This window comes from Macaca nemestrina, chromosome 8 (genome assembly GCF_043159975.1).
Source record: "Macaca nemestrina isolate mMacNem1 chromosome 8, mMacNem.hap1, whole genome shotgun sequence".
Lineage (NCBI taxonomy): Eukaryota > Metazoa > Chordata > Mammalia > Primates > Cercopithecidae > Macaca > Macaca nemestrina.
The window spans coordinates 145601867-145616718 of record NC_092132.1 but is presented as its reverse complement, the minus strand read 5'-3'; the positions used below and the strand labels follow the sequence as shown (position 1 = coordinate 145616718).

General features: G+C 40.0%; 1 protein-coding gene across 1 annotated transcript in view; it reads right to left on the bottom strand.

Moving 5' to 3' along the window:
* The window catches only part of LOC105491174 (myotubularin related protein 9), a 43206-nt gene extending 28685 nt beyond the window's left edge, over positions 1-14521 (bottom strand). The window contains exons 1-2 of the mRNA XM_011757336.2: positions 14203-14521; positions 4165-4273 (exon numbers count right to left, since the gene is read on the bottom strand). Of these exons, the coding sequence (XP_011755638.2) occupies positions 4165-4273; positions 14203-14384 (291 nt within the window). The 5' untranslated portion in view covers positions 14385-14521. The remainder of the gene's footprint in view (positions 1-4164; positions 4274-14202) is intronic.
* Positions 14522-14852: the final 331 nt, after the last annotated feature.

Genomic DNA, 14852 nt, shown 5'->3' with positions numbered 1-14852 from the left:
ATAACATGCCTACTTCATAGGGTTGTTGGAGCATTAAGAGAGATAATGTGTGTAACAGGCTTAGAACAGTGTCTGGCACATAATAAAATCGAAAATAATTCCCGCTTTTTTTTTTGAGACAGTTTTGCTCTTGTCACCCGAGCTAGAGTGCAATGGCACGATTTTGGCTCACTGCAGCCTTCGCCTCCCGGGTTCAAGCGATTCTCCTTCCTCAGCCTCCTGAGTAGCTGGGATTACAGGTGCCCGCCACCATGCCCAGCTATTTCTTTGTATTTTTAGTAGAGATGGGGTTTCACCATGTTGGCCAGGCTGGCCTTGAACTCCTGACCTCAGGTGATCTGCCCACCTCAGCCTCCCAAAGTGCTGGGATTACAGGCGTAAGCCACCACACCTGGCCAATTTCAGCTATTACATGCTCTACATACGTAGAAATTGCACCAATGTTCACTTCCTCCCTTCCTAGACTGGTATGCCATTTGGTCAGGTATCATCATATCCTTATGCTGCAGGGATCTATTCTCAAATGGGGGCAATAACTCTATCATCCCCAAATGGGCCTCTATTGATCTGGAGCACTTGAATCCTGGATAACAGACATATGAAAACCTGAGTAGATGGGAGGAACAGACAGACAGAACAGTCTCTATCACTAGGCAGATTCTTCCTTCTGTCAGGGGGATTATGGAAAAAAGCATTTCCATGACTGGGGTTGGGGGGGTGGGGTGGGGAGGGGAAAAGGATGCCATATCAATTAGCATAATTCAAACTGCAGGAATGATGGCAACATTCACCTGGACGGGAGGAGGAAGCCCAACAGCAATGCTCAGAATGCCGTCATCTCCCTCCAGGTCAGAGGAAGACCAGGCATGCAAAAGGATAGGCCCATGAGTACTCAATAGTAGACTGGACATACAGCTCAGCAGTTTAGCAAAAATATCCCCAACTAAAGTTATTCTTCTATCCATCTATAAATCATGAAACCTTCTCCCCTACCTCTTAAAACAAAATAGAGAGAAGCATGGCTGTATAATCCATTATCCATATAAATGTATATACATATTTTTTTTTCCTACATTTATATTGTCTTTGGCTGCCAACCACACCAACCAGAAGCAGAACAGCCAGTGTCCATGTCTGACCTAACTCAGGGCTGCCATCAATCAGAACCACCACTATTTTAAATGCAAGTCAGCAACCACTCTGATAGGCAATAAGCATTCACATTTCATCTTGAGATCTTATGTCACTAGAAAGAGGTATTTTCCTTTAAACACATTAATGCTGAGAGAACTGAAAACATTTCAATTCCACAGGCAGGTGAAACACAGAAAAACAAGTTTCACCAACTTATTGCTACAATTTAGAGAACTGAGCACTTGCCAGCTATTCTTCCAATGGGATTCTATGTGTGGCAGCTGAATATATTTGAGTACGTGGACTCCTAATTACAAAGGACATCTCAGCTATGCTATATGAGAAATTCAATTGTTACTCATAAATCACATCCAGATGTATTCGGGGAAGGGTAGAGGGCCAGCAGGAGGGATTGTGTGCCAGGAAAAGGATAGAGGACAGGTTCACTATGTTATTCACTATGCTGTAAGCACATTTAACAGATCATTCATTTTCTGAGGTCAAATGAGCTCATAATTTATGGCTTCTTTTCAGTCCTAAGGGCTTCTATATGATCAGTCAGTTTCTAAAGAGCTTTAAAATATATACAGCGACTTAAACAACTGATCAGCGTCAGCAAGTGGGTAGCACACTTCCCCTTTCCCTTTACCACTGTGCCTCACCACAGACAGCATCTCTGACACCAACCAAACAGCCACCTTACAGATCACTTGTCACAAAGGGATAAGAAAAACGGAGACTGGTCAGTGAAAATCCAATCTCCTAACTGAAAAAAAACACAAAACCCATAAACACACACATGCTCAATGGAAGTGGGTAATGTTCCTCTGCCCAAATGCCCAAATAGTGGGACATTATTTCAATTTAACAGTCTATAAACTACATGCATTCTCATTCAACCTAACAAATTATATCAAATCAACATCATGCATTACTTCCAAATGACAGATGTGTAAGACAAACAGTTCAGTTCATCTTCTCATTTCCTTAAGTAAAATTCAACAAAGGCAGGAAGAAATGTGTTATGTACCATTTACTTAGTACTATAACAGTTTTTTCTCTATTTCTCTATTCCTGTTTTAAAAATCACTAAAATCCTACCTACGGATTTTTAAGACTTTCTACCCATTTTTAATAGCTAAGCTGATAGCATTTTTTGGACACAAAGTCCAGATTAGTTATACAAACATGGAAAAAAAAAAATCTATGCCCTTATAGTAGTCTAGAAAGTACTATAAACCTAAGATCAACTGACATAATTTAGTGGCAATAATTTAAAATAAGGCAATTTAAAATTTCAGTGTATATCAAAATAGTTGGTTAGAATAGAAAGAAAACAGTGTGAGCTCTTCCATTTAAACTATCCAAGTAAAATTTATATTATTTGTCATCTGAGCCAATATTCAATATTGTTTATATAAATATAAAGCAAACATACCCTGTCTTAAGCAAATTGATACATGAAAATTCAGATTACTAAAAACAAACAAAAAACTACAATCACTGGTGATAGTCACTTGCTTTAGAAAAGAAATAACTTTTTAATAAAAAGTCTCACCACATACAATGGAATATTACTCAGCCTCAAAAAGTCAGAGTTGACAACACAGATGAACTGTGAGGATATTATGCTAAGTGAAAAAAACCAGTCACAAAAAGACTACGTACTATGATTCTACTGATACGAGATACCTAAAGTAGTCAAATTCAGAGAAACAGAAAGTAGAAAGGGGGTTATCAGGAGTTGGAGAGGAGGGAAAATGGGGTGTTGTTTAACACAGAGTTTCAATTTTGCAAGATGAAAAAGTAGTGCAGATCTACTGCACAACAATGTGAATAAAGTTATTATACCCTACTAAACTGTACACTTAAAAATGGTTAAGACTGTAAATCTTATGTTAGGTGTTTTCTAACCACAATTTTTAAAAAAACTCATCACCATAAAATTATAGTAAGTAATGACAGAGGACCCTCAAATGGTAGCTGATATTTACCAAGTATTACACTAAGTATTCGACACACATCAACTAATACCATTCTTACAACAGTCCGAAAAGATCGGTTCTATTATCTTTGTTTTATAAAAAGTAGAAAACAAATCAGAGAGATGTTAAGTACTTTACCAATGGTCACAAGCTACCAAGTGGTGAAATCAAGAATCAAACTCTGCTATGATTCAATAATATACTAATACATGTAATAATGTATATATATGAGTAATGATATAGTACAATATTGTAATTTATTAATATTTCTATTCAAATTTTTAGAATTGTATTTATTACAGAAGATATACTAGTATATTCAAGAAGAAACAATTTCACTTCTAGCTGCTAACCTGGTAGAGAAGTGAACAGTGCACTGGTTAACTCACTAGTGGTTTGCAGTGTCTCTGAGGAACTCTCTAGAGGGCAGGTGGGAAGAGTCGAGTCAATGAGGGCTTCTAGGTCCCCCCAGGCCATATCTACTCACTGTAATGTGACTAAAAGCAATTCTAACGGTATCTATTTTATTGGTTTAGAATTCCATATAAGATTTTACTTGAACAAACCTCAAGTAAAGAAAAAGAAGTTCACAGTCTTCGGCACTGAGAAAATACCAAGGTTTGTATAGTGAACATAAAACATCAAGCAAAACTTTAAAATTTCTCCCAAGAACCTCTTTACTAAATCTTCTAATGGTTTCCCTAAATAAGAATTCATATACACTCAAGTGAAACAGTATCTGTTATTTAACCAGTATGAACTCATGGAAATTCCATAAAGCCATTGGAAATGCAATTCCATGGAATTCCAAGCAACTCATGGAATTGAGCTGTTCATATAAAACGAGTTAACACCAGACACTGCCGGAAGTCAAGAAAGTCCCATTACACTCATATAACAGTGAACCAGGGTGAGGCTTTTCCTATCAATCTTCAGTATTTGAGTCAGAGAACATGACTAAATTATCTAATGAAGAAATGGAAGAGCTACAATGAGTCATAATATAAAAGTATGTTTCATTAGATTTTGCTTCCAAAATCCTTACCTCAATGGAACTGGCTATATTCAAGCATTCCTCCATTCCAGGAATATCCAACTGAATAATTCGAAAATCTTTACATTTTATGATGATGGTACCCAGTGATCCCACAAATCTGTAAGAAATTGCAAATCATGTTTAGGAACACATATACTACTAACTTTAAATATATTATTATTTCTTCGAAAAGAGAATATAGTTGTAGTTACCATCTACATTTACTTTCTTCTCCTCAATTAGTCTAATTAAGGAAGCAGCAAGGCTGCATCATTAAAATGTGAGCCATACATTACTTAAAATATATGTCTTTTTTTCAATTTCAAATATACAAAGTAATTCCCATCAGGCTAATTGTTTTGATGGAGATTATTTGGGGCCTTATTTCAAAGAATAGGAAAAAGATCTGTAACTAATGTGTTAAGTGTTTGTAGAGAGATATTTCTGGAGCATAGGAAAATAGTTCACTTCAGGTATCACTTACTTCCAAGTGATACATACTATGTATCAATTTATAAAAAATAAAAGGGCCCGGTGCCGTGGCTCACGCTTGTAATCCCAGCAGTTTGGGAGGCCGAGGCAGGCTAATCACAAGGTCAGGAGATCGAGACCATCCTGGCTAACACGGTGAAATTCCATCTCTACTAAAAATACAAAAAATTAGCCAGGCGTGATGGTATGTGCCTGTAGTCCCAGCTACTCAGGAGGCTGAGGCAAGAGAATTGCTTGAACCCAGGAGGCAGAGGTTGCAGTGAGTTGAGATTGAGCCACTGCACTCCAGTCTGGGTGACAGAGTGAGACTCTGTCTCAAAAAAAAAAAAAAAAAGTAAAAGTATTTGAAAAAAATCTAACATCCATTTCTGATTTAAAAACATGAAAACCCAAAAATTTCTCAGCAAACTTGAAACAGAAGGGAACTTCCTCAACCTGATAAGGGCATTTACAAACCCCCCCCCCAAAAAAATAAATAAATAAAAATAAAAAACCCTAAATCTAATAGCACATGTAATGGTGAAGGATTGAATTATTTTTCTCTAAAATCATGAATAACACAAAGATGTTCACTCTTATCACTTCTATTCAACATTGTAACTGAAGGTTATAGCTAGTGCAGTAAGGTAAAAAGAATAAAAAAGGATTAAAAAGGAAGAAGTAAAACTATCTTTATTTGCAGACGACGATTGTGTAATGTACCCAGAATGTTCTTTTTATTGTCAATTCTCCCCCAAATTCATCTAGTGATACAACATAATTCCAAACAAAATCACAGCAGACTTTCATATAGAAACTGAAAAGGTGATTCTAAAATTCATATGGTAATGCAATTGTCTTCAAATAGCCAAAACAACTTTGAATAAGAGCAAAGTTTTATGGCTAACACTACATAATTTCAAGGCTTACTATAAAGCTACATTAATTAAGACAGTGTAAAAATGACATGATGATAAACGGATCAACTGAACAGAAAAAAAAGAGTCCAGAAATAGATCCACTTACAGGTGAACAAAGATACAAAGACAATTCAATTGAAGACAGGTCAGTCTTTTCAACGAACGGTGCTGGAACCATTGGATAGCTTTTTTTTTTTTTTAGAATTTGAATCTATAACCATGAACCATATACAAAAACTAACTCAAAATGGGATCTCTTATCTAAATGTAAAACTTAAAGCTAGAAAACTGCTAGAAGAAAACATGAGAGAAAATATTTGTGAACTTAGGTGAGGCAACAGTTTCTTAGACAAGACACTAAAATCCCAATCTATAAAAGAACAAACTGACAAACTGGACATGTTCAAAATGTAAAACGTCTGCTCTCTGAAACACAGAGTTCAAGGGCATGAAAAGGTAAGCCACGGGGCATTCCTGTAGGCTGCTGAAGACTTCATCAACAGGCTACACTAAATTTATTGTTCAAATGTTTCTTTCTTCAATAATAAATTAACCTTACTTTACTGTAACTTTTCTACTTTATAAACTTTTTAAACTCTAATGTTTTGTCTCTTTTGAAATAACACTAAGCTGAAAATACAAACACACCATACAGCTATATAAAAATATTTTCCTTCTTTATATCCTCATTGTATAAGTTTTTTTGATTAAAAAATTTTGGGGGGTAAACTTTCTTGTTAAAACCTAAGACACAAACACACACATTAGCCTAGGCCTACACAGCATCAGGATCATCAACGTCACTGTCTTCCATCTCCACATCTTGCCTCACTGGAAGGTCTTCAGGGGAAATATTAATATTATACACGGAGATGTCATCTCCTATGATGATAATGCCTTCTGGATAACTCTTGAAGGACTTGCCTGAAGCCATTTTACAGTTAACATTCTTTTTAGAAGTAGAAGGAGTATACTCTAAAATAACAATAAAAAGTATAGTAGAGTAAATTCATAAACCAGTAACAAAGTCGTTTATGGTCATTTACAAATATTATGTGATGTATGCAATTGTATGTGCTATATTGTTGTGTAACTGGCAGCCCAGGTTTGTTTATAGCAGCATCACCACAAACACAACATCACTGGGCAAGAGAAACTTTTCAGGTCCAGTATAATCTTATGGGACTACCATCATACATACAATAAATCACATGACTGTGTATGTACATACAAACATACACTCTCAAAACTCAATAAGAAAGCAAATAATCTATTACAAATGGGCAAAACATATGGATGGTCACTTAGCCAAAAAAAAAGACATATGGATGGCAAATAAGCATATGAAAAGATGCTCTACACCACTAGTCAAAGGGAAATGCAAATTTAAGCCACAATAAGATAACACTTAACATCTACCGGAATTACTAAAATTTAAAAGACAGACCATAGCAAGTGCTGACAAGAATGTGAAGGAACTAGAACTCTCACACACTGCTCATAGGAATGTAAAACTGTAGGTACAAGCACTTTGGAAAACAGTTGGGGCAGCTTCTTAAAAAATAAAACACATAACTACATCTGATCCAGCCATTCCACTGGCAAGTAAATGGCTTGCCACCCAAGAGAAAAGAAACCACATGTTCATACAAAGACTTGCAGAAGAATATTAATAACAACTTTATTTAACAGCCTCAAACTGGAAACAACCCACATTTCCATCACCAGGTGAATAAATGAACTATGGAATCCTACACACTGGATGCTTAGTACTCAGCAATAAAAAGAATGAACTATTGATATATACAACATGGACAAATCTCAAAAGAGAGTACTGCATGATTTATGATGTATTGACATAAATTTCTAGATAATGCAAACTCATCTGTGACTACTTGGAAAAGAAAAGAAGGAAAGGATTACAAAAGGGCACCAGAAAACTTTTGGGGGTGATAAATTCATTATCTTGAACTTATGGTGACAGTTTCAGGGTGTGTATATACATCAGAACACATCAAAGTTTACACTTCAAATATATATAGTGTGTTACATGTCGACTGTACCTCAATAAAGCTGTTTTAAAAATCACTGTCATTCTGCTTCAGCTGGAAGTGAAAGACACACCACAACCAAATTATCAGTAAAAAAAGAAAAAAAAATGTACAAGACATATGGTTATTCTCTTGTAAATTTCCATATCATCTATGCTTGTCATACTAACTCATTTTGTAAGGTGAATTTTGTTTTGTTTGGCAGGTTTTATTTAGTTGTTATAAAGTACAATGAATGACTAGAGGAGTTAAAAATAATTGTTACTTTATGTCAGAACAAATATGCTATAAACTATTAAGGTATTCTCCGTTCATTTATTCAATGTTTCTAGTCAGTTACTTATAGAACAGTGGGCCAAGAAAAATATGTTTTAAAAGCATAAGAGCTCCACAAAATTCCTATGATTCACATCAATTGTCAGATTCAGTTCTATTTTTCTCCTTATTGTCCCACTCATGCCCTGTATATACCCCATCATAGCATTTAAAATACTTTATTAAACTTTCTAGTTTGTTTATTTCTCATAATGGTTCTTAGCTTTTTCAGGTAGAAGCCATGTTTGATTCATTTCTACATCCTCAGCTCCTAGTACAGCACCTAGCATACACACCATCTTAAAGCTCCATTAAGGGACTTAAAGGAAGATCTGAATAATGTAATATTGTTCATGGATGTCAAGATGTCAATTTGACATCTATAAATTAATCTATAAATTTATAGATGTCAAACATCTATAAATCCAAAACAATTAATCTATAAATCTATAAATTAATCTATAAATTAATTAATTTATAAATCCAAAACAATTCATTTTTTAATAATCCTATGAAAATTGCATAAAGTCTGTGGTCTAGTGAATAGTACTGCACCAGTGTGAATGTCCTATTTTGTTCTCATTTTGATTACACTACAGTTGTAAAACATGTCACTGTCAGGCCTCTGAGCCCAAGCTAAGCCATCATATCCCCTGTGACCTGCACATATACATCCAGATGGCCTGAAGTAACTAAAGAATCACAAAAGAAGTGAAAATGCCCTGTTCCTGCCTTAACTGATGACATTCCACCACAAAAGAAGTGAAAATGGCGGGTCCCTGCCTTAACTGATGATATCACCTTATGAAATTCCCTCTCCTGGCTCATCCTGGCTCAAAAGCTCCCCCACAGAGCACCTTGTGACCCCCGCCCCTGCCTGCCAGAGAACAACCCCCTTTGACTGTAATTTTCCACTACCCACCCACATTTTATAAAACACCCCTATCCCCCATCTGCCTCGCTGACTCTCCTCAGACTCAGCTCGCCAGCACCCAGGTGAGATAAACAGCCTTGTTGCTCACACAAAGCCTGTTTGGTGGTCTCTTCACAGGGATGAGAGTGAAAGTCACCATTAGGGGAAGCTGAGTGGACGATTCTAAAACCTCTATGTGCAATTTTTGCAACTGCCTGTGACTCTTCAATTACCATTAAATAAAGACTTTTAAAAATCCCTTGAATATAGCAAGCTTTCCAAAATTGCATGGAAACATAAAGGTCAAAACACAGTTGTCAACTTCAAAAAAAAAAAAAAAAGGAAAGTGGAGCAACTAGCACTATCTGATTTTTGGACACATCACAAAGCCACAGAAGGAAAGAGAGTATGATGATGACAAAAGAACAGATTAATAAACCAATGGATTATGACAGAGAGCTCAGAAATAGACCCGCACATATAGGATAACTTGACATAAACCAGCCAAGGTTGGGTTGTCAGGTGATGGGATTAAGAAAACTGGCTTGCTCTATGGAGAAAAATAGGTTCTTATCACACTTGAAACAAAGATAGAATCCAAATGAATTAAAGACCTAAAAATGAATAGTAAAACTATGAAGCTATAATGGAAGAATATGTAGGAGAACATCCTGGTGATGTGGGGACAGGGAAGGAGTTCTTAAGACAAGCCACACATCATAAAGCAAAACATTGGCAAGTTTTACTTTAAAATTAAAGACTTCTGTCCAACAAAAGACACCACAGAAAAAAATAACAGATGGGTGACACACTAGAAGACATTCGTACTGCCTAAATGAAGAACAAATACCCAGAGTATACAAGGAACCCACGCAAATCAACATGAGAAAGACAATAAACCCAATGCTTCAAAGTGGACCACAGAAATTAGGCAATTCACAGAAAGGAAAAATAATTTTAAGTATATTGCTCACAAACATATATAAAGATAATTAAACTCACTAAAAAGTAATGAAATTCAAATTAAAACAAAGCAGTAACTATTTCACACTCTTCAGACCGGAAAAATTAGAAAGACAATACCAAATGTTGGTAAGAAAGTAGAGAAGAGGTACCCTCTCCTGCACCATCGTGGGAAGGCAATCTTCAACTGTCATTCTGGAAAGCAATTAGTTTGTGAAATGAGATATGCGCCTACTTTATGGCTCCATCCCATCCTAGGTGCAGTCCCAGAGGAATTATGGCACAAGACTACATAAGGGGACATGGATGAGTATGTTTACCAGAGTTGTTTGTGATAGCAGGGAGTTGGAGGTTACCTAAAAGGTCTGTTAAGGAAGTTCTTTTAGATACTTTGGAATTCTGTGCTGCTGTCAGAAGCAGTGAAATGGCTGTACACTCAGCAACATAAAGAGATCTTGAAAAGGTATTGCATCAACATATTAAGCAGCAGAACAAGATCTACAACATAATCCCAGTTAGGCAAATTAAACTCACACGTGCATGTGTGCACGCACCCATACACAACAGTGCTATCTATTTTATAGCAACAACTAACATGGTTGCCTACAGGGATTGTGGATGAGGCAGGAAACGGGAGTGAAAATTAGAGACGAAGAAAATAAACAACAGAGGAAACCTTTTAAGGAATCAATCATGAAAACGATGAGTCATCAACCGAGTAGGATTAACTCAATTCTCTGAGGTCCATTAAAAAAAAACAAAACAAAACAGGTATAACTAAAACTTGTATACAACCTTGTATGTTGAAAGGATCAAACAAAATGATGTAAGCTGTGTATATGAAAGTTTTCCATAGACTTGTAAAGCATTATTCAAACATAAATTTCTAGGAGGTTAAGTAGTTTGCCCAAAGGCACTTGTCTAGTAACAGGCAGAACTGAAGGAGTCATCCTTAATGACTTTCTCTCTCACCTTATTTACAATTCACTAGCAAGGCAAGGCAGCTCCACTTTCAAAAACACATCCCAAATCAGATTCCTTGTGACTACACTACTGTTTTTTTTTTTTTTTTTTTTTTTTTTCTGAGACTCGGTCTCACCCTGTCACCCAGGTTGGAGTTCAGTGGCACAACCTCGGTTCACTGCAACCTCAGCCTCCCAGGCTCAAGTGATTCTCCTGCCTCAGCCTCCTGAGTAGCTGGGATCACAGGCGTGCACACCCAGTTATTTTATGTATTTTGAGTAGAGATGAGGTTTCACCATACTGGTCAGGCTGGTCTTGAACTCCTGACCTCAGGTGATCTGTCTGCCTCAGCCTCCCAAAATACTGGGATTACAGGCATGAGCCACCGCACCCAGCCTACCACCATCTTTTATGTGAACTACTCTACTCTCCCAGCTGGGCCTGCTGCTTCCAGTCTTGCCCCTGTACAGTTCACTTTCTGCCAGCAGCCATAATTGTCTTCTGAAACGTCTATCAGCCACTGCTTCCTAGCTTTTGCCTCTCCCAGGTCTCCCATGAAAACCACTGTGGCCTGCAGGCCCTCCACGGTCTGACCACACTTATCCCTCCAGCCACCATCTCTGTCATCGACTTCCTGCACCCTCTGTTCCTGCCCTGCAGCCACACTGGCCTCTTTGCTCTTCCCTGCACATGCCAAGCATGTTCCCCATCTCAAGTCTTTGCATTCACTGTTCCCTCCGGCTAGAATGCTCTTCCGCCAGATACTCACATTTCTAGCTTCCTCGTTTCATTCCAGTCTCTAGTCAGATGTCACCTGCCTTCTCTGAAATCCTTTCTAAAGAAAATGCCTCCCGGTGTTCTTTATCCTCTCATCTTCCGTTATTTTCCTTCCTGGCACTTATTACCTGACATCATTATACGTATTTATTCCTGGACTTGCTTGATTGTCCATCTCCCCGGCCAGTACCTAAGCAGCTTGTCTTAGTCACCACCGCAGCCGCACAGCTAGACAGCACACATGGAAAACGGGTGGATGTGAAGATTTCTTGAAAGCAGCAATTGAACAAACTCTGATGTGATGCCTCCCCTATGCTCTTTCCACTACACCACACTGCTTCCCAGGAGAAAGATAAATGTGTGCACAGTTCGTCATTCTCTCCCAACAGATTCAAAGGTCCATGGCTCATCTGCTTCTTCTTCATGCACTACAAAGCCCAGCACCTTGTAAACGCAAGGTAAACAGGAGGAAAGGAATGAGCGAAAAGTAAACACAATAAAAGGTAAATAAGAAAGGAAAGGCAGTTGATGGTCACGGAGAGACTACTCATTTGTATTCAATGGCATCACTGAACCATTCAGCGGTCAATCCTTCTTTTATTTCCTATGTGTCTATATGCCCAAGCCACAGTTAGAAGTTTCGAAGGAGATAAAAATGAATTCCAGTTGTGGAATTAACAGAAGAATCTGTGAAGGAGGTAGCGGTCGAAATGGTTAAACTGAATACTCATAGACGGGTAACAGGCTCATTGCCATGTGAACTCCTGAAAGACAAGAACTGTGATATATTTTATTCATCTTGGTGTCTTAAGTGCCTCACAAAATGTCCAGAACATAAAGGCATTTGGCAAATGTTTAACAAACTTGGGAGAGGCAAGGCATTCCAGCAGAAGGAAGAAGTCAATAAAATACACAGATGACGGAATACAGGACATATACCAGCACCAGTAAATGGTGAGGACTGGCTGGTAAAAAGGTTCATGAAAGGAAGTGCAAGAAGGGCTCATTGAAAGAAATGGCAAGAAATAAAGTGAGAAAGTAGGCTAGGGCTGGGACACAGAATGCCATGAATGACTGTGAGGGGTTTAGATTTTCAATGAGAGACCACTGAAGACTTTTTTTTTTTTTTTTTGAGATGGAGTTTTGCTCTTGTTGCAAAGGAAGGAGTGCAGTGGCGCAATCTCGGCTCACTGCAACCTCTGTCTCAAGGTTCAAGCGATTCTTCCACCGCAGCCTCCTGAGTAGCTGAGTAGCTGGGATTACAGGCGCCTGCCACCACGCCCGGTTAATTTTTTGTATTTTTAGCAGAGATGGGGTTTCATCATGTTGGTCAGGCTGGTCTCAAACTCCTGACCTCAGGTGATCCGCCCGCCTCGGCCTCCCAAAGTGCTGGGATTACAAGCGTGAGCCACTGCGCCGGGCCCACTGAAGACTTTATACAGCAAAAGGTGACTTGAGGAGACTAATAAGAGCCCCCTGCTCAAATCAATCAATCTACCGCTGCTTCAGCCAAACTTCCTGCAATTCTACCATTAGAAATTATTATTTTAGGCCGGGCACGGTGGCTCACGCCTGCAATCCCAGAACTGTGGGAGGGCAAGGCAGGAGGATTGCGAGGTCAGGAGTTCGAGACCAGCCTGGCCAATATGGTGAAACCCCATCTCTACTAAAAAATACAAAAATTAGCCAGGTGTACCGGCGGACACCTGTAATCCCAGCTACTCGGGATTTGCCACTGCACTCCAGCATGGGCAACATAGTGAGATTGGCCACTGTACTCTAGCCTGGGCAACATAGTGAGATTCCGTCTCAAAAAAAAAAAGAAATTATTATTTTAAGGCATATCCTCTCTAGGAATCTTCCTAAAATCCAAATTATCCTGTGAGGCAATAGAAAACGTTGTCGTCATTCATTTCTACTTCCGTGTAAACTGGATGATCAGTTTGCCCTCTCCTGGCTAGAGAGAAGCCACTAAGGAGATGGAAATTTTGACTGCAGATTAAAGTATAACTTTTCGACTTCGAGGCACTGCCTTGGAAAGATAGTCTGGAGTACAAAAAGGAAAAAGAGGTTAATTGGTCCATGCCTTTCCTTGAGAGCCAACCCTGTTCTTTCAGCAAGCAGAACTGAGTAAAGATGAAGAGAAGACAACAGAACCTCCCTTAGTGAGAATGAAATTGATGACCCAGAAGGTAAGAAACATAATAAACTGAACATATTTCAGAAATTAAAAAATGGTTCTGAGGCATGTAGGCACTCATAACTTTATAATCAGTTGAATTTTCCTCAAAAATGGTAAACACTTGCCTAAGTCACATCCAATCACAACTTCATGAACTGTGATTGACAATACCGATTCAAGGAATACGATGGGGCAAGAAGAAGAAATTTATAAAGACAATGCCGAAAATCCACCCAAATGGTGTTACGAACCAGATCATCAGGATGATACCAGCCACACGATAACCCTGAGAACTCCATCCAGGTTTAATGGAAACCGGATCCTCCATCTGGACGGGTTTCTGCCAGGTAAATCCTGATTCTAGGCCACAGAGGGCTCATCCTGCCCGCCAGCTGGGCGGCAGGATGCGCGGAAAACGCCAGGAAGTGTTTCCCGGGGCGCCCACAGGGGATCCCCGGCTCCCTGCGGAGCTGGGGTGGGGCAGGCACTCACCGCTTGTCGATGGCGTCGATGTTTGAATGAAGGAGCCACAGCTCCTCCGTGTTGTCCTGCCGGGAGGACAGGATCAAGTGGTGGCCCGTCAGGCACAGGGTGCCCTCGACAGCCGGGTAGAAAGGCCGGTGCAGCACCACATTGTCCACCCGCGGGGTCTTAATCAGCTCCGCAAACTCCATGCTCCCCCCGCGGCCGGAGCCAGGGAACCGAGCCCGGCAGGTGCGAGGCGGTTATCCCGCCGCAGGGAGAGGAGCGGAAACACCCGGCGCGGGGCTGGCCCTTGGGGCGGGGCGGGCCGGGCGGTGAGGCTGGGCCCGCCCCAGGCTGGGCGGGCGCGGCGAGGCCTGCAGCCGCCGGCACCAGCGGCAAGGAGACAGGCGCTGGGGCTGGGCTAGGCCCGGGCGCCTCTCCCGCACCGCCCCGTCTCCCAGGCCCAGGACTCGGCCACAGAGAACGCCTCTCCACAGGCCCAGGGACCGCCGCTGCCGCTGGGCTTCGGGTCCCGCGTGGGCACGCGGCGGGCAGTAGGACGAAGCCGCTTCAGGACCCACCTCCACGCCCTGGCCGCTAGGGACTCCTGGCGGAAGTGGCTGCTCGCAGCTGGAGCCCACAGCAACTCCGGGCGGAAGCAGCAGGTCTCCAAACTC